The sequence below is a fragment of the Panicum hallii genome, chromosome 9 (genome assembly GCF_002211085.1).
Source record: "Panicum hallii strain FIL2 chromosome 9, PHallii_v3.1, whole genome shotgun sequence".
Taxonomy (NCBI): Eukaryota; Viridiplantae; Streptophyta; class Magnoliopsida; order Poales; family Poaceae; genus Panicum; species Panicum hallii.
In genome coordinates, this window is record NC_038050.1 from 5,376,396 (window position 1) to 5,395,496 (window position 19,101).

The following is a 19,101-nucleotide window of genomic DNA, read 5'->3' on the forward strand; positions in this document are numbered from 1 at the left end:
CGTCAGGACCGAGCGCAGAAAGGGTTGTGCTTCTGCATCGTCGGCTGCTTTGTCGTGTGACCCGAGGAGAAAAACTGGAACGGACTGGCTGACTCCGGGAACGTATACAAATAAGGTAACGACGCGGAGGGCATCCATGTCCGGCCGGGTGCGCCGGCTACTAGCGGTTCTGGCTTGGCGTCGAGCGTGCGCGTCCAAGGCCGTGACTGTGCCGGGGTCTCGGAGACCGCGACGTGACAAAGTGATGACCCGCGCGAGAACGACCGGTGCCGGTTCTCGGTTCACATCCAGGGATCCGAAGAACGAATCCAAGCCAGGGGCGAAGCCAGCCAGCCGATCAAGTCACCGGGATTGGTTCCATTAGCGCAACGAGATCACATAGAGTAGCGAAGCGACCAGTATTTTGCACTGAGTTTTGTAAACTTTATCAGGATCGGCGACCCCGACAGCACAACGCAGCTCCGCCCCTGATTAGCAGCCTGCCCGGCCGGGAAAATCCGGCCGTTGATCGCTTTGCCTTCATTAGCATCCTGGCAGGTTACATGTTACTGCATGACTACGCGTGGATTATGAAGGTATAGTGCCTAGACAACGACACGTCCGGAAGAATTTAGCCGATGTCAACGGACCAGCATTCCCGCCGTCTGCCGACATGCACATCGTCGTTGCTGGTACTCCTTTATGTGAAGCACGGTGGGCATTTGGCTTTCTAGCAATTATGAGAATCAAACGATGTACGGGCAATTGTAAACTAAGTTGTAGGGGCCTGCGTGCAATTTCGCCATGACAAATTATCCGCTGGCATCCGCACTGCCGTATCCCCAAGAAACGAGCCACGCAACATCGCCATCATCCCCCTGGTGTTGCGAGAACACGATGATTATCCATTCATGGCTGCATTAGCGCTGCACAGTAAGGACGGCGAGCGCTATGATTAGGAGGGGGTCGGAGGAGGATCACCATCATCATCGCGGCCACACCGCTCGGCTCGCTCTTGATCCAAAGATGACGCCGATCGCACGTGCGCGCTGCTGGGTGGCTGCCGGCCGGGCTAGCTGTGCTGGGTAGCGGCGGCGATCATTAGGAGGGGCGTACTTTAAGCTAGCTCCTTTCTCTCCTCGTGTGTCGCAGCCCATGCGTCCCGTAGGCAAGTACGGGAGTTTGGTGTATGCTCTGCACGGGATCTGCGGCTTTACTGCTTATGCGTGTAGATGGCCAGGTGGAGTAGTCATGTATGTTTAATCATGTCAATTGGGTCCTAGCAGCTGGGGAGGGGCTTTGGTTGTACGGAAGGCATTTTTCTAAGGAGCGAATCGGCTTTGTTGCCTTTTGGCTTCAGGTTATTATTACCGCCGAGTGCATTTTGCTTTACTGAAATACAGCTTAAAAATAAAGAAGGTAGATGTTAACTTTGAGTTGATAAAATAAAAACTAAATTCCCACCGGTTCAAGGAATCTTGCAAATTTCCTCTTCAAAATAGTTTTTTTGCCCCCCCCCCCCCCCCCCCCACACCAAGGCTTGCTCTGTGCATGTAATGCCCACTAACTTGCAATAATCAAGATGGCTTACACTCGTCATCAACGATTGATACGACGCCCAACAAATCCTAAAAGCCTTTCGCAGTGATGAGGGAAGCCGGGATAAAATATTCGCGGGGTGCGGGATCGAAGTAGTTGGAGGGAACCTAGAACGGAAACGTCCTTTATTTTAAGTTTTCTCTCACGTATATATATATATATATGCCCTACACGTTCGTTCCGCAACCGATCGGATAATGCTCGCTACCACGCGTGTAGTCTTTTCGTCAGGACTAATCTTGCCACGACACTTGGGGACTCTGCCTAAACGCAATCTCGGAACACTTCCGAAGGAAAACAATATCCTCAACGGACTAAAGCGTTTCGGCTTAGGAAAGGAGAATATGTGTAAAGTATGTCATCGCGAGTGGTAGTGACTTGTGAGTCTGCCCTAGAATTCTTGGGAAAAAAAAATTAGTGACTTGTGAGTGTGCTCCTAACAAAAAATAAAATATATTGCCACCCGTGAGTGGAGCACCCTTGCGTCCCTGCCTCCTTCCTCTCTAGACGAGCGCGCAGCGGGACCAGCCGGACCGGTGCTCGTCAACTTGTGCCGGTCCAGTCGGAAGACGGCGGTCGCGGTCGGGTGCGCGGCCTGCGCGCGCGTGCGCCCGGGGTGGCCAACGAGGGAGGCTGGCCGCGGCGGGGCCCACCTGGCGGTGAGTTGCGGCGGGGAGGCGGTGGACCCGCACGCGCGCCTCGAAGCACGCCCCGGCCGGGGTCGCGCCGGACCCACGGCTCCTTTGTCTTGTACGTGTTGCGCGGTTATTCGCGGTAACTCTCCAACGGCGGGAGGAGGCGCGGATCTTCTGCGGACAGGCTTGCTTCGCGGGTTCGAGTTCCGAACGGCTTAGGGCAACTCCAACGCAACTCTTAAACCCTATTGCCCTCAACGAGGATCTCTCCTCCAGATTTCAGCCCCTATTTTTTCTCGCACTCCAACCAAACTCTGGTATACTTCCTTAAATTTTACGCACCTCTTTCTTTATTGATACAATCTAAGCACTATATATTTGAACGGCTATATTTCAACGACTATTTGAACAAGACTACATTTGCAATGACTATATTCGAACAACTATATTTCAAACTGCAGTATCTTTCATCTCTATATATACAGGCTCATTCACCTCATTTACAATAACCATATTTAATAGTTATTTTTTTAATTCATATACAATTGATAATGAAAAATTGCAAAAAAAATAAAAATAAAAATTGCCAACACCTGCTATATCTCCCGGTAGACCCTCCTTTCTGTCGCTGGTCCTCGACGCCGCCGCCCCTCATCTCCTCTTTTCATCGGCTGGTAGTCGGGGCGGGCCCCCGTGGCTCCCCAGCACTGCGGCGCTAGGTTGCCCCCGCCGCTCCCTATCAGTGCGGCCCCTCGCATACGCGGCCGGGAGCGCGGCCCCTTGCAGGATGTGGCCAGCGGCGCGGGCGGGGGCGAGGAGCCGCGGGCTGTCGGCCGCAGCGGCGCATGCGGGCGGCTGGCTGGGGGCAGCGGCGAGATGGCCGGCCGGAGCCAGGCTCTCTGATCGGTGGCTCGGCACAAGGGCAGGTGGCTAGGCGGAGCGAGCTGGCCGGCCGGAAAGGGAGGACGCGGCAGCGCCGGCGGAGCTGCCAGGTTCCGTCCCTTTCTTTCTCAATCGATTACGCGTGTCTTGCGTCTGGCCCGAATACGTCTATGGACGCGCGGGAGTAGCGGCCGCACCGTAGGCCAGATGAGGGGTCCTGACGGAGCTCCCACAAGTGAGAGTCGAGAGGGGAGAAAAGAGGATCTCTCATCCATCGGGTGCCGGATGAGATCTCGGTTGGAGAAGGTTTTTCATTGTTGAACTTTCAAAATCAAGATGAGAGACCGGATGAGCCATCGGTTGGAGTTGCCCTTACCACCGTTGGACCAACGGCTCTCGGTTCTTTCTTTCGTGGGGCAGCTTGGCCAAATGCCCAAATACTGAGCGGCAGTATAAAGAACATGGTAGTTCTTCCATGGCAGTAAAAACCTCATAAGATAGGAAAAAAGATAGTGCATTGTTTCGCAATTTTGTTTCTTTCAAACTTTTTCGGACAGATTAATCCAGTCAACTTAAAGATGCATGCATGGTTTATCATGTAATGCTGGGAAATGGAAAATTAAGCGACATATGGTGATATATTCCTGTTGTATATCTTGTTACGTAAACTTCCACCCATCTTATAAATAGCATATAATACATTTTCTAAGAAAAATGTAATACATCTAATACCAGGTATTAGTCTAATTGTAGCACATCACGTATACATGTCTCATAGCTATTATGCGGGATATCTGATATCTAATACCATGGCCAGCTGCAACTTGTTTGGTAAATTTCCATGCCTAGTATCTCATGACTGGTATTCGAGCCGCATGATACCATAAACCTCCGAGTGCTTTGTACTACCATGTGAGCCATTTATAATATTAGCATGTAATAATCTGTCACCGGATTTTCATATATCTGCGCGAGTCATCTAGTGCCATAGCTTGCTGCAATTTGTCGTGCAAATTTCCAAATGGCCATATAGCTAGTATGGAAGACATATAACATTATAACCCAACCTCCACCTGGCACATAAATTTCATAGCTCTTATGGCTACTATACACTTCATCTTGGCGAGCAAGACAAAGCACAGTACATACTAGTCGGTTTCACTCGTATCCATATAGCAGCTTCAAATAGTACTGCTATAGCCAGCCAGTATAAGGACATCTAATGACATAGTCCGTTACAATTTATTATGCAAATCTTCACTTGGCCAGTATGCAAGGCATCCAATGCTATAGCGGGCACGTAAACTTTGAGGTGTCCTATAACTATGTGAGATGCCTAGTGTCATAACTTACCACAACTTGTCATATAAATTTCGCGCATCTTTTAGCAGCTCGCAGTGCATCGTATATCTAACGCTCCATCTTAATGCTATCTGAAATGTAGCCTCCATGTATCGCTCGCATCAAGCATATCGATTTTTGATAAAACTAATCTAGCTACTACCATAAATTAAATATTAAAAAAAAGATATGGCTGAAAAGATACTCCGTACGAGGGCTACAATGTGATATGATCTGGACATCGTTCACGTTAGATTTGTAATATAGTAACGTATTGATATGATCTGGACATGCTTTAGGTTGGGTTCATAGTACAGTAGCATATTTAGGTGGCGCAATTAATTCCAGCCAAAAAAACCGCAGCACCACTAGCTAGAAGCCGCACCCGCTCACGCACAGCGCACCACACCGGCGCCCAGCTCACCGTGGCGAAGGAGAGAGAGAGAGAGACGAGCGAGGCGAGGCCAACGCCCAACGCTCACGAGGAGCAGGGAGGGAGGGGGGAGGATAGAGGAACCGCGGGGCCCAGCAGACCACCACTGCGGCTGGCCTCTGACACAGCTCACACCTTTGACGAAACGGCAGCAGCCCAGCGCCCGCAGGCCGCAGCAGCCCCACCACCACCCTCCCGAAGGAAAAAAAATAATTAAAAAAAATCCGAGACACAGAAAAAGTCCAAGCACAGGACAGGGACGGGCGCGATGGACGGCGGCGATCGGCCCCGGGCCCACCGCCCCCCGCGGGATGTTTTGAGGCGCCCGAGGAAGGAATACGAGAGAGCGCAAAGCGGAATAAAGAAAGGCAGAAAAGCGAGGGCACTGCGGCCTGCGCCAGCGCCCCCCCTCCCTACCAGTATTTGTTTGTTTATTTATTTCATCTCTCACTCCCCGCTCTGCCTCGCCCCGGCCTTGGACTCATACAGGCAGACTGCCACCGCGGGCCGCTGCTCCTCCTCGCTTCTTCTTCTTCGCCCGTACCACCAGCCGGGGAGCGTCCGTGTCCTCCGCCCGCCGCTCGAGTTCGTCGTCTCCGGCGGGGGCGGGGGGCGCCACGGCCGGGGCTTCGCTCCGCGAGGTTCGCTGCCTCCTTCTCCTGCTCCTTCCACGGTCTTGCATGCTCGTTTATGTGCTCTGTCGACGCTGTTCTGATTCGGTGCCGAGCTTTGCGCCACGGATGGGGAGGGCGGAGTAATCGATTGCTTGCCGGTGTAGATTGTTCCCCCTCGGTTGAGTTTTTCGGTGGTTGTATTTTAGGGGGAGAAGAGTAGGAGGGTGGTGGTCTGCTGCGGGGTTTCTCTCTGCTAGCGCCGTGTAGGTTTCAGGTGGTTTGTTGGGTTGTCATGTTGCCTAATTTTAGTACTGATTTGGACCGTTTGAACGCCATGCCGCCGTGCTCGGATGCCCAATTTTAGCTCGCCCCGGTCGCCGAAATGCGGCCTTCATGTGCCTCATCATTGTGGGGAATCTGCTGCCCGCGCCGGGTCGAGCTGCTACTTATTTATTCGGGCTCGGAATCTAGGGAGCCTGCAGTCTTTTATGGCATGAATGATTAGAGCCGCCACCGGCGTATCAACCAGTGTCCCTCACTCCCTCTTGTAGAGTACTGTGTTTTTTTTTTCTGGTATACTGATGGAAATGTTTGCACGGTAACTCCAAGAATCGCTATGTTTTGCTCAAGCAGCGGCTGATTTCAGTGGGTGTGGTTGGTCGCAGGGAGGGGGAAGGGGATGGAGGGGATGGAGGAGGCCAACAGGGCGGCGGTGGAGAGCTGCCACCGGGTGCTGACGCTCCTCTCCAACCCGCACGGACAGCTCGTCCCCAACAAGGATCTCGTGGCTGCGACCGGAGAGGCCGTCACCAAGTTCGGCTCCGTCACCGCCAAGCTCTCAAACTCCAACGGCAATGGCCTCCAGGGCCATGCTAGGGTCAGGAAGATCAAGAAGCCACTGGCCATCTTCGACAGCAACCTCTTCCTGGAGAGCTCTGCGGTGGCCACCACCGCCGCAGCCGCCACTGCAGCCAAGGCGCCCAGCGCGAGCCCGATCACTGGCCTCCAGCTGTTCCCGAGGTACCACCAGATGGAGGGCTCCTCGTCGAAGGATCCTGTCAGGATCCCTACCCAGTTCCCCAAGAGGTTGCTGCTAGAGAACCTGGCTGCCGGTTTGGAGGGGCCGCCGTCGCAGGCCCCTCCGGTCCATATGGTCCAGCCGGTGTCTGTGGCGCCCCCAGCGGGGACGCCAACCCCGGCATTGCCTGCGGCGCACCTTCATTTCATCCAGCAGCAGCACAGCTACCAGAGGTTTCAGCTTATGCAGCAGATGAAGATCCAGAGCGAGATGATGAAGAGGAGCAACCTTGGGGATCAGGGTGGTAGCTTAAGTGGCGGCGGCGGCGGTGGTAGTGGGGTTGGTGCTAAGGGGGTGAATCTCAAGTTTGATAGCTCCAATTGCACTGCCTCATCCTCTCGCTCGTTCCTTTCGTCTCTGAGCATGGAAGGGAGCCTTGCGAGTTTGGATGTAAGCCGGGCCAACAGGCCTTTCCAGCTAGTTAGTGGCTCCCAGACATCTAGCACACCTGAGCTGGGCCTTGTGCAAAGGAGGAGGTGCACTGGTAAGGAGGATGGGAGTGGTCGGTGCGCAACTGGGAGCCGGTGCCATTGCTCGAAGAAAAGGTTGGCATTCTTGGTGTTTACTTGGTAGCTGGCTATTGATCTCATGATCCTTTTTCTTACTTCTTAAAATCACCTGTTCATATGTAACTGCAGGAAGCTAAGGATCAGGAGGTCCATCAAAGTCCCTGCAATAAGCAACAAGGTTGCAGACATCCCAGCTGATGAGTTCTCATGGAGGAAGTATGGGCAGAAGCCAATAAAGGGATCCCCACATCCTAGGTACTAAATACTTGGCCCTCTTTTCACCCTTTAATCCTTTTTGTGTGAATTTGCATTTCTTACTAGAGTATAATGCTGTCCATATTTAATGATATCTTTGTTCTTTATATTGATTTTGTACTTGCTAGTTTGTAGTACAGCCGTTGCCATTTACTGACTTGATGCTATTTTTAGTTACCAGCAACCACCATTTTTGTTGAGTCGAAGTTAGAATATCTTGTTTTCCTATTCTGCAATGCATGGTCACCCATGAAATAGGCACCACAAATGGATTACTGATATGGAAATTCTGAGCAACTCCTCCCCACTACTGTTTAGATGATGCTTATAGCACTGGGTTATTTTGCTCCTAGTTGAGTCATTCTGTTTTGTTACCTAATTTGCCATGAGCATACTGACTACTGAGCATACATGTGGTTTGAGAAAAAGAAACTGTTCTAATTCTGGTAGTATGCTTGTTGCAATCCAAGAAAGGTTACAGCACAGTTTACTTTCTTGTTCTTTTGTCAAATATGCAGATTGCAAATACTTACATAAGCTCACTGCCTTGCAGGGGTTACTACAAGTGTAGCAGCGTGAGAGGCTGCCCGGCAAGGAAGCACGTCGAGAGGTGTGTCGATGACCCCTCGATGCTGATTGTTACCTATGAAGGCGATCACAACCATAACCGAGTGGTAGCCCAGCCAGCCTGATCTTTCAGGCTTTCAGTTGAAGACTGCTTCTGTAGCCATCCTCCCTTCCTAGACAAGGGAGGACAACAACAGCAACAACCAGAAGAAGAGCCTAGTGTTTGTACATATGTTCTGCTTCTAACAGTTGGGGGGAGAGTCCGTTAGCTAGCTCTTTCAGAAAAAAAAAATCAATGGCGAAAGAAGGAAAGTTATCGAGCAGGTAGTCCATGGCGAAAGCCGATAGGAGTGTTCCTCATCAAAGACTCATAGTTTTGTAGCTTTGGTTTCACTTTTGTGTTAATGCTGTGCTAGGAGGGCCCATCCTGTGGTTGCAGTGCAACATTGAGCTGCAGTTGAATGTCTGGGGATGGTGTTAGGGGATTGGATTGGAGGCGGCATAAGGCAGGGAAGTGCCTGTAAAAGTTGCTACACCTAGGAACAGAATGTACCCTCATCTTCAGACTCAGTGGTACAATCTTGTTGAGGCAGTGGTTTTGTTTGGTCCGTCATGCGTTGTTTGTTAGCGCGAGCGTGATGCTGCGATGCGTGGGATTGCCTGCTCTGTTCGTGCAGCAATCGCAGCGGCACTTGTACTCGGGACGTCCTGCCGTTTGAGAGGCCGGTTCCCTGCGCGTCTGCCTGTACGTGGTGTCTCCGGCTGTCTGGATTCTGACGATGCTTTGACAGTTTGACATCTCCACGTCGCGGGTTCTGACGTTCTGAACTTCTGATTGTGGGCTTGGCGTGGGATCAGGGATTCACGAGCGAGCACTGCTGGCCTTTTATCTCTTGCTGACCTGTTGCTGCTGGTGATTGATAGCACGTCTGTCTGAACCATGCTCGCTTTGCAGGTTCATCATGAAATTATCTTCTTAACATATTATCTACTCGCTCCGTAATAACTGCCGCCGTTGATGTACATGCCACAAGTTTGACTCGATTTGTAGAAAATATGTGCTACATTTGTATCTTCAAATAAATTTATTAAAAAACTAGATTCAAAGATCTTTCCAATAATACTACTTATGTACCATAAATATTAATATTTTTTAATATATATTTAGTTAAAGTTATTTCTCGGGAAACGAAAATGACAAATATTTAAGGACGGAGGGAGTAGATATTATTGATACATAAAATGCTAGTTAAAGCCGGCTGCCAACGATCTGGTTCTAGTTCAACAGCAAATGCTGCAAACCCGAGTAATACTATCAGGTTTTGCAGATACAGTCTGAAGCATACTTTTTGTTTACAAATATATTTTTAATGAAACGTGTAAACCGCAAGTTCTAAAAAAATAACAAGGGGGGAATTTGTCTTCGCGGATTGGGCCATTGGTGGGCAACTATTTTCGAGCCAGTACGGGCCAGCAGCCGAGCAGCGTACCGTCGGGCTGCTCGAAACTTGCCCTGGGCCAAGCCTCCTGCGTCGTACGTATTGGTTCGAGTTGGCCCGTAGTCCATGGACAAGGCACCATGGTCATGGAAAGTATTACTGATCCGGAGCTGGCGTGTAGAGAAGGTCCAGCTTTAGCAAATGATCTCTCTCTTCGCCGAGTCCAAATGGCCAGTAATTGCATCAACGCAGTGAGGAGCCTATCAGGTTCTACACTGGGAATCTATGGCCACATCATAAATAAGATCAGTAACTGGTAAGTGGTAAGCATCGGACAGCACGGGCACGGCGCGTGAGACAAGCAGCGGCGGCGGCAGAGGTGGTGATCTTCGCGTACATAACGTGCGGCACGTGTATTTCTTGTTTTATTACACTATGTACGCACATGGTTTCGTTCGTTTTATTAGGCGCCAGACACGCACGTTATTCAAATGTCTTTTGTTTAATAACAATGGAATATTAAGATTCCGATCATCATCATTTTCGTAGAAGAACTTTTAAGCGCCGTCAATCATCACAAAGGTCCAACTTAAACAGAAAGCATATATAATACAAACCCGTAGTACAATGGACCTCTTCCAATTATAATTCGCAATCGTTTCATTACATCTACTCCACCGTCCTTAAACAAATTAGTTTATCATGAATGCAAATTAAAAAAACTGATCGAGAGAGAGTATATCATTAAGGCACTGATCCTGCTGCTACGTTTCCACCCCTAGTTAACACTTTCCCTGCCGGCTCAGAAATTGAAAACGGGGAACCGCGCGATGGCTGACTCTGACAGCACCTAATGGCCAGGTTAGTAGTGCTTGATAGGGATTTAGAGTTGTACTAGGAACGAAGGAAGGTGAACATATGGACACAAATCAACCGTAGGAAACTTGCCCCATTTTTATGCAGTAGCTGCGGATAATATACACATCTACTCGCACCTTTTTCTGAAGCAACTGAAACGATATATGTAACTTGAGTCTCCTAATTAATACTCCCACTGCTACTATGCAACACATCACTGTAAACGTCTCATCACATCCGGTTTGAAATGAACTGGCGGTGATAATGGACATCACCGTCGGATCGTAATACGAACCGACGATAATGTATAGCATTACCGTCGGATCATAGCATCAAGTGTATCACATACCATCCTTTTCTATCTCTCCTTTTTTCTCTCTCACTCACTCATCGCCTCCCCTCGTCCCCACCCGCGCCGCCTCCCCTTTCTCTCCCCGGCCTCCCCCTCCGCCCCCTTCCCCCTGCCCGCTGCTCTCCCCCCTCCCTGCTGATATCTCTCTTTACATGCATACAGGGAATACCACGGCACATTCCGTAAGCCAAAACGATAACATAAAGAAAACTCACCCTCAACAAATAAAAAGGATGACTCAACAACGGCACATCATCTTGGTCACACGCTCTTCATAGAGAAAAAGACAAGCGCCCAGCCCAAATGGTACACTTTTAACTCGAGATTGCGACAGCATGCAACTGAATGAGCTGTACTGTGCTCCGCGCTATATCAGTCTCACGCACACGTCAGAGGTCATGCATCGACCTTCCCCGAAATTAAGCCCAGATCATGCACATGCATACATACACATGAGGTGATTCCACGACAAGTTTACTTAAGCTGAGACTAACTAACTAACTAACTAACTAATTGGCTCCGGTCAACAGCAAAAGTTATCCACCTGGAACTGTGGACATATACAAATAAACGTGACCAGCAGCTAGCTAGGTAGCCCAACAAAGAATTATATTGGAGACGAGTGGTAGCTAGTCACATAATCAAATGCTAGCAGTATACTTGTACAGGATCAGATGGTAGGTACGCGAACACGTCGACGGGCCATGTTTGACACGTTACGCGCCGGGCGCCCCCGTAGCTGGGCGCGCACTAATGTTTAGGATTATCCTGCCATCCACCGCAACGCGGTGGGGCTTCCTGGCTGAGGACACCCCGGGGCGTACGTGTACGGCTCCTCCCTCACTTCCGACTCGTGCCAGTACGAACGTTGTGTGTGCGTGTCAAGCAAATAATCTTCTACCGCGATGCAAGTTCACACTCACGTACGCTCGTTCGGTCGCCTGATGGATCAGATGGTCAGAAAAACGATCGAGATGCGTCTGTTTATACGATCTTCAGTCTCATTGGGTCATCGATCACTTCTCTTCTTTTTTATCCTCTCTCTCCAAGTGCTGCGGATCAACAGGAGATTGCTTACCATCTCATGCAGATCGGTGATGGAACGGTGTCACCTCTACACGTGCCATCGTATCAATGCATATGCGATACGTGTACACTGCTTATATTAGCAAAAAATGCCATTAGGCAACGCCAGGCACGTTATTCACGAGACCTGCTGCAGGTTTGGTGTGAACACATGATCGATGCTCCAGGTCTAATGATCCCTCGTCCAATTAAGAACCTAGCTTAATTAACATCCAGGGATTCGGGATCCCTAGCGGGCCCAAGTGTTGACCAGACCAGGGTAGCATCTAGGACAAGCCCCATCCGCATAGGAAGCGACCTTGTCTAGGCCCCCTCGGCCTACGACCTCGACTGACAGATCGGCGCACTACTCCGACCGAGGACCCCAACCGGGGGCTCCGGCTACAGACTTTTTCGGTGACGCTCCGTCTTGCGTACGCCCATCTCCCCGATTGGAACCGCCAGTCGGGGCGGCCGCTCCTCGCACGCTGGCGAGCCTCGTGAGCGGAGGCGGAAGGTAAGGACGGACGTCGGGGTCAAACAGCCATACGAACCAACCGCTCCCGACGGGACGTCATTAGCCTAATCATAATGGGAGTTTCATGTCCATATTTCCAAGAATGACATGTCAACTTTGTAGAAGGATGAAACACCCTCTCTCAATAGAGAGTTTCATCTCACAATTTCATATGCCAATATACTATTTAAATGCTGCAAATAAATAACCAATAGGATTTACTCAATTGTGTGAAGATGAAACAAAACACTCTCAATGGAGGTTTCACACGGTTTTCAAGTTCTTGGAAACGGGTTAACATAGTTTCATCCTCATGAAACTCCATGAAACTCTTACTTCTTAAATGATGTGCCATGTCATCCAAATTGCTGATGTGGCAGGCTAATTAATGCCATGAAACACCCCATGAAACTCCCATTGTGAATAGCCTTAGCACGACGTGATATGCCGCATTAATGATGAGACGACGTGGCACCACGCCCGGCATGGAGCACAGCTACCGCGCTGTACCTGACGGCGTGGACCGCTGCTCCAACTGGCCAAAAGTGTCGACCGTACTGTGCCTCTTGACACACGCCCTCTCCTCGACCGGAGGGGAGCGGATGAAAGACCGCGACTATCACTCCACGACACAAAACTTGCACGGTGACCGTCAGAAGGCTCCGACTTGCGAGGTTGATAGGCTCAACTGGCGGAATCGACGACCCCGACCGCCATATCCAGCCATCCTCCTCCTTTTTGCCTTAGCTCCTGTAAGATGCACCACCCCCCTAAGCTAAGGGAGGGGTCCGTAACCTAAGCTCTCACACTATCAGACTTTCTTGTTCTTCACACTCTGGTAAGCTTGTAATTCCCTGCAACACTCTCGAGTATCTGGGCTCAAGCAATACAATCCGACCGACCATCGACTAGATGTAGAGCATTTTTGCCTGAACCAGTATAAATTTTGAGTCTCTGTGTGCTAGACCACCTCTAATCTGAACGCACGGTATACATCTTCAAGTAATTTTATATGTTAGCGTCACCACCGTGACGACATGGGCCAATAATTCATACGGTGCCCTAGCTGTTCGACCCCCTCCTTTTCCCTATATATACGAGCCACCAATCCAGGCAGCGAACCATCAACCACGCACAGTCCACACAGCAAGCAAGCACACTCCACACTGCAGCTAGCTAGCTGCCGGACGCCAGCCACATTGCCCCCTAGCTAGCTCTTGATCGCAAGCCCTGCAGACATGGACGAGTACCTCTACCACTCGCTCCTCCTCTCCGTGGCCGCCGTCGCGCTGCTGCAGCTCGTGAAGCTGACCCTGCGGCCGAGGGCGCCGCGGCTGCCGCCGGGGCCGTGGATGCTGCCGGTGATCGGCAGCATGCACCACCTCGTCAACGTGCTGCCGCACCGCGCGCTGCGGGACCTGGCCGCCGCGCACGGGCCCCTCATGATGCTGCGGCTCGGGGGGACGCCGCTCGTGGTGGCGTCGTCCAAGGAGACGGCGCGCGCGGTGCTCAAGACCCACGACACCAACTTCGCCACGCGCCCCAAGCTGCTCGCCGGCGAGATCGTCGGCTACGACTGGGCCGACATCCTCTTCTCGCCCTCCGGCGACTACTGGCGCAAGCTCCGCCAGCTCTGCGCCGCCGAGATCCTCAGCCCCAAGCGCGTGCTATCCTTCCGCCACATCAGGGAGGACGAGGTGAGCGCGCGCATGCATGCAGCGCCGTCCTTGGCAACTCTGCACTGCACGGTTAAAGTCAAAAATAAAAAACTGTACCTGCGTTACGTAACGTGACGCGTCGCGACGTTTGTACGCGTGCATGCAGGTGGCGCTAAAGCTCGAGGAGATCCGCGCGGCGGGGCCGTCGGCGCCGGTGAACCTGAGCGTGATGTTCCACAGCCTCACCAACAGCATCGTGTCGCGGGCGGCGTTCGGCAAGAAGCGGAGGAACGCGGCGGAGTTCATGGCGGCCATCAAGGCCGGCGTCGGCCTGTCGAGCGGCTTCAACATCCCGGACCTGTTCCCGACGTGGACCACCGTGCTGGCCAAGGTCACCGGCATGAAGCGCAGCCTCCATGACATCCACCGGACGGTGGACTCCATCCTGCAGGAGATCATCGACGAGAGGAAGGCCGTCCTCGAGGAGAAGGTCAGGAGCGGCGCCGGGAACGCCGAGGAGAACCTCGTCGACGTGCTCATCGGCCTGCAGGAGAAAGGCGGCTTCGGCTTCCACCTCAACAACAGCAGGATCAAGGCCATCATACTGGTACCTCCAGTGTCCTATCACTTGACTTACTGTTTGGTCCGAGTCATCAAATAGCTAGCTCGATAGGTCCGTGTCGTCACTGAGGCAGAGCACCCACGCAGGACATGTTCGCCGGCGGGACGGGGACGTCGGCGTCGGCGATGGAGTGGGGGATGTCGGAGCTGATGCGGAACCCGGCGGTGATGAAGAAGCTGCAGGGGCAGATCCGGGAGGCGTTCCGGGGGGAGGCGGTGGTGACGGAGGCCGACCTGCAGCAGCAGGCCGGCAACCTCCGGTACCTGAAGCTGGTGATCAAGGAGGCGCTGCGGCTGCACCCGCCGGCGCCGCTGCTGGTGCCGCGGGAGAGCATCGAGGCGTGCGAGCTGGACGGGTACACGATCCCGGCAAAGTCCCGTGTCGTCATCAACGCGTTCGCCATCGCCCGCGACCCCAGGTACTGGGACGACGCCGAGGAGTTCAAGCCAGAGCGGTTCGAGGCGGGCACCGTCGACTTCACGGGCAGCAGCTACGAGTTCCTGCCGTTCGGGTCCGGCCGGAGGATGTGCCCCGGCTTCAACTACGGGCTCGCCAGCATGGAGCTCGCGCTGGTCGGGATGCTCTACCACTTCGACTGGTCGCTGCCGGAGGGCGTCGAGGAGGTGGACATGGAGGAGGCGCCCGGCCTCGGCGTGCGCCGCCGCTCGCCGCTGATGCTGTGCGCCACTCCGTTCGTCCCGGTCGCCGTGTCTACGGAGTAGCCTTCTTACCTTGGCCTAGACATGCAGGTCGCCGCGGCGCATGCATGCAAGCAGGCGGCCCCCTCGTGCTGCGGGCCGCACGTGCCGACTTCGCTCGATCTCGTGCGTCTTTTCACCGATCGGGATGGACGTGGGCGTGGGCGCATACTGTAGCTGCGTATCTGTCCGCGCGTGCTGGCCACGTGCCGACCTGGCTCTTATGGTTATGGGCATTGGCGCATGGCTCAATCTCTCCGCGCTGCAAACGATTATCTGTACTGTGTGTCAGGCAGTATGTGGTGTGTTACGTGTACGTACTGTACGCTGTGGTGTACAGCAGTAGTTTACAGTAAGTTTTTACTGGTGTCTAGTGTATCGCGACACTATGCGACCCAAATAATCGAGGCCTATCTTGTGTTGTCCACTCGGAAGGTGACTATATGTTTAAATTTATATTACATCGAAGATATATCACCCAACACTATTTGTGTCTACCATTTAATGGACCTACGACACCATAAATGAATACTACTTATGAAGAAATATTATTCATAGGAAATAAATAGCAACAAAAAGAGTTTTAGTCAATTTGTCCTGTGAGTGCACGGTACTTCGTCTCCTAGCGGAGTAAGAATAATATATTAATAAGAGCACTCGTGCTGGGTCGGCGGACTCCACCATAAGGAACATAATTAACTGACCTACTCTTGGTACTATGCATGTAGCATTACCAAACAAAAATGTTTCAGTAATTATATTAGTCATTTAGCAACTTTTTACTACCATTTTCATATAAGAGTCATAGCTCAAATTCAAATTCACACATTGGAGACCGTATCAATGTACAAGTTAATACTTAATACATTTACGATGGGATTTGATAAAGTATCATACATATTTTGTATGTACGCCTGATCATAAAAAAAGAAATAGTTAAATTGATGAGGCGCATTGGGGTTTCGCCATGATGCAATGTGTTCCGATCCCTAATTCAAAGGAGTTACAAGGATTCCGCCGATAGATTATTATACAACTACTTGCCCAGTTTTTCTTGGACTATACCAGCAATGATTTGGAATGGGAGGAAAAGAAGCATATTCCATAGACGAGCTTTACAAAAAAAAAAGCTAATATATATTACCTCGGTTGCGTTAGTTGCTGGTCGATATATACATGAGGAGAATCACAATAAATCGATATTCACGTGTATACGTATATTGTATATATTTTTGGACTTTTTTCGCTCGCGCATGGCACTGCTATTTTTTTTTTTGAAGTAACGGCACTGCTATTTTGGCCGCGCTCTTCAACTACTACCGTACGTGACGTGCTATTTGGTGATGACATGAGCGGCAGTATACGCTCTGATCCCCACCAGGAGCTGTGGGGATATCCTTGTATCTCTCGAACATTATAATATGAACGCTGGAAAATTTTTACAAAAATATATATATGTCCCTGGGAAAGTACTTAATAAGGAAAGTGAAATGCTCTTGTACTCGTAGCCAGTTCGCGATGTAAACAAAGCTAGCTATAGTCCAGCCGTGGAAAACGGCACCTCCAACTGTGCCAACTCAGTTAGCTATAAGATGCCAGCGTCATCGGTTTTTTTTTAATCGAAGCCTCCCATTCGTTGAAAGGTCATGCATTTGTGACCTTGTGATGAGGACTTCTTAACTTCATCGTTAGGCTTCATCCGCAGCAGCATAATAAGCACTGGTCCTCGCGCTGCATGAGCGGTCTTGGTCGTCGTACTGGGCCGACCGAATTGGCCCGTGGACAACCTGACCTGATGGGAGTTTTGAGCCCGTTAATGGTGCCGGCCACACACACACACACACACATATATAAGCACACTGATCCAGTTACTATACAATTTTTCTACTGAAAAAGAATTCTTTGATATAATACCACTGAAAGTGTAAATAAATTAAACAGGTTAAGCATGCCATTGAGTAAGGAACAAGAAACAATTCATAAAGTGACCCATCAACAAGAAATGAGAGCTCACCTCTCATGCCTATGGCTGAGTTTCCCAAGGAGAGCCATGAGCATCTGAAGTCCTTGACAGAAAGAGGAGCAGCAGAATGTAGAGCGCCATGAGCACCTGAAGTCCTAGACAGAGAGAGCAGCATAATATGTTCCTCGTGTCCTCAAACTACCCACAAGTGAGGGAGATTAACTGAGAATGGAGAAATCAAGTATTGAGTGAATCCACAATCAATCTGTGGAGAAATCAACAAGCAGTATAAAACGTGGATAGGGCTAACATAGCAAATGATTGTTTATATATTATAATTATTAATTCACTCAGATCTGATCTGGCTCACCTAACTGCATCTCTCGTTCAGGAGGCACTTGCATTGAGGCACCTTTTGCAGGCGGCACAACAACTAGCGAGCAATGTGTAAATTCCAGAGTTGGTCGAAAAGCAAGTGGACGACGGCGGCTGCGAGAGAAGCTGATGATGGAGGCCATGGCAGCTACTGCTACGCAGCGTTCACTTGTACAGTAACAGCATGCACACTGCAAACGTTGTCTCCAACTTTGCAGAGAAGCGTTCCCCCAGGAACTCAGGAAGGGCAATGGGCACGGCAAATTTCAAGTCAATATCAACAAAACACGGGGATCAGGTTGCAGACCCCGACAGTACCAGAAAGTCAGAAACCAGTAAGGCGATGCTAGTACATCCTAATAAAACGTCGCACCATTTTAGATATACCACGAATAGACCCTAAAAATTTGTACATGCTCCAAACGTTTACTACAGCATTCATTGACTCCAGATTTTTACTGCGAGGTTGCCTCGACTCGGATGGCAGGCAGGAGCTCCAGTTCGTACATGCCAAATGTTGCAGCAGCACCTAAGATACCAAGACCAAGTGCCCCCCCACGACGTCCTGCCACGGATAGCACCCCCTCCAAATGCCTGCAAGGATGTATTGCCACGGGTAGCACCCCCTCCACGCAGGTAACTTATCCAACCAGTGACTGCTTGCTTCAGCGAGGGCACAACCGTGTGCTCCTTCACAGGTACAGGCATGAACTTCAACGGAAAAAAAAAGAAATTTACAAGGTTCATAAGCATATTCAACAGAGATGGTAACTATTTGCTTTAATCCGTTTATTCAGCAAATATTGCAAAAAAAAACTGCAGCAATGAAAAGACTACTTGTGTGAATAATGCAAGAACAAACAAATAACTAGTCATGATACGAACATGATCTGGTTAAATCTAGAGCAAGCAAAAATATAGAAGGCAAAATGGGTCATGATATGAAAAAGGCATATAACATGTCAAACGAGTATACAGTATATTCAATATTTACAAAGGGGGGACAACATTACAATGCAAGTCAACTACTAGAATGACCACAAGTGGTAGAGGGAAATTTATTTACTCATGTCTTAACATGAAATCAAGGATAATAGAAGAAAACTGACCTCTTTCACCAAAGTGATACCAGTATTTTCTGCTAGAATACAACACTCTCGTGCAAGGGTCTTAAATTTCATGCGGCTGAAATATGCATCCATAAGCCACTATAGTTGCAACAGAAGAAAGAGTGTAAGAGTTCCAGCTACAAAAGAACCATGTCATCAGGAGGCTGTAATAAAGTATCAAAAGACTTACGTCATCAGGGTCAGGGTAATATAGAACGTCCTCTAGGTCTGCCCCCATCTCAGAATTGATCCTCTCCAAAGCTGTTTTCGTACTGCAAAATTGTTTAACCTATTAACATAACCATGTAACCGAGGTCTAAGAGAAAATGTTTTAATTCAGATTCGAAACAGTTGAAACCCATGAAAAGCCAAAACTAAGTACAACAGCATCTTGACCTAATGGCATCGCTCTTTTGGTAATTACTAAATATGTAAATATGTTATTAATTGCCCCTAAAAGTGATGCCACTTCCAAATTGTTACAGGCATCATTCTAGAATCGAACGGTTTTTTTTTGGGGTGGGGGGGAGGGGGATAAAGTTTCAGCCATTCA

General features: G+C 50.2%; 2 protein-coding genes across 2 annotated transcripts; both read left to right on the forward strand.

The window, feature by feature from the left end:
- Nucleotides 1–5,311: 5,311 nt before the first annotated feature.
- LOC112876718 (protein WRKY1) lies at nucleotides 5,312–8,500 on the forward strand. The gene is made up of 4 exons (XM_025940886.1): nucleotides 5,312–5,510; nucleotides 6,149–7,106; nucleotides 7,200–7,325; nucleotides 7,879–8,500. Exons 2-4 carry the CDS (start codon nucleotides 6,163–6,165, stop codon nucleotides 8,015–8,017), a joined length of 1,209 nt encoding a protein of 402 aa, XP_025796671.1. The 5' UTR covers nucleotides 5,312–5,510; nucleotides 6,149–6,162; the 3' UTR covers nucleotides 8,018–8,500.
- A 4,861-nt stretch (nucleotides 8,501–13,361) lies between these two features.
- Nucleotides 13,362–15,170, forward strand: LOC112877557 (premnaspirodiene oxygenase-like). The gene is made up of 3 exons (XM_025941887.1): nucleotides 13,362–13,820; nucleotides 13,948–14,388; nucleotides 14,490–15,170. Exons 1-3 carry the CDS (start codon nucleotides 13,362–13,364, stop codon nucleotides 15,123–15,125), a joined length of 1,536 nt encoding a protein of 511 aa, XP_025797672.1. The 3' UTR covers nucleotides 15,126–15,170.
- The last annotated feature ends 3,931 nt before the right edge of the window (nucleotides 15,171–19,101 follow it).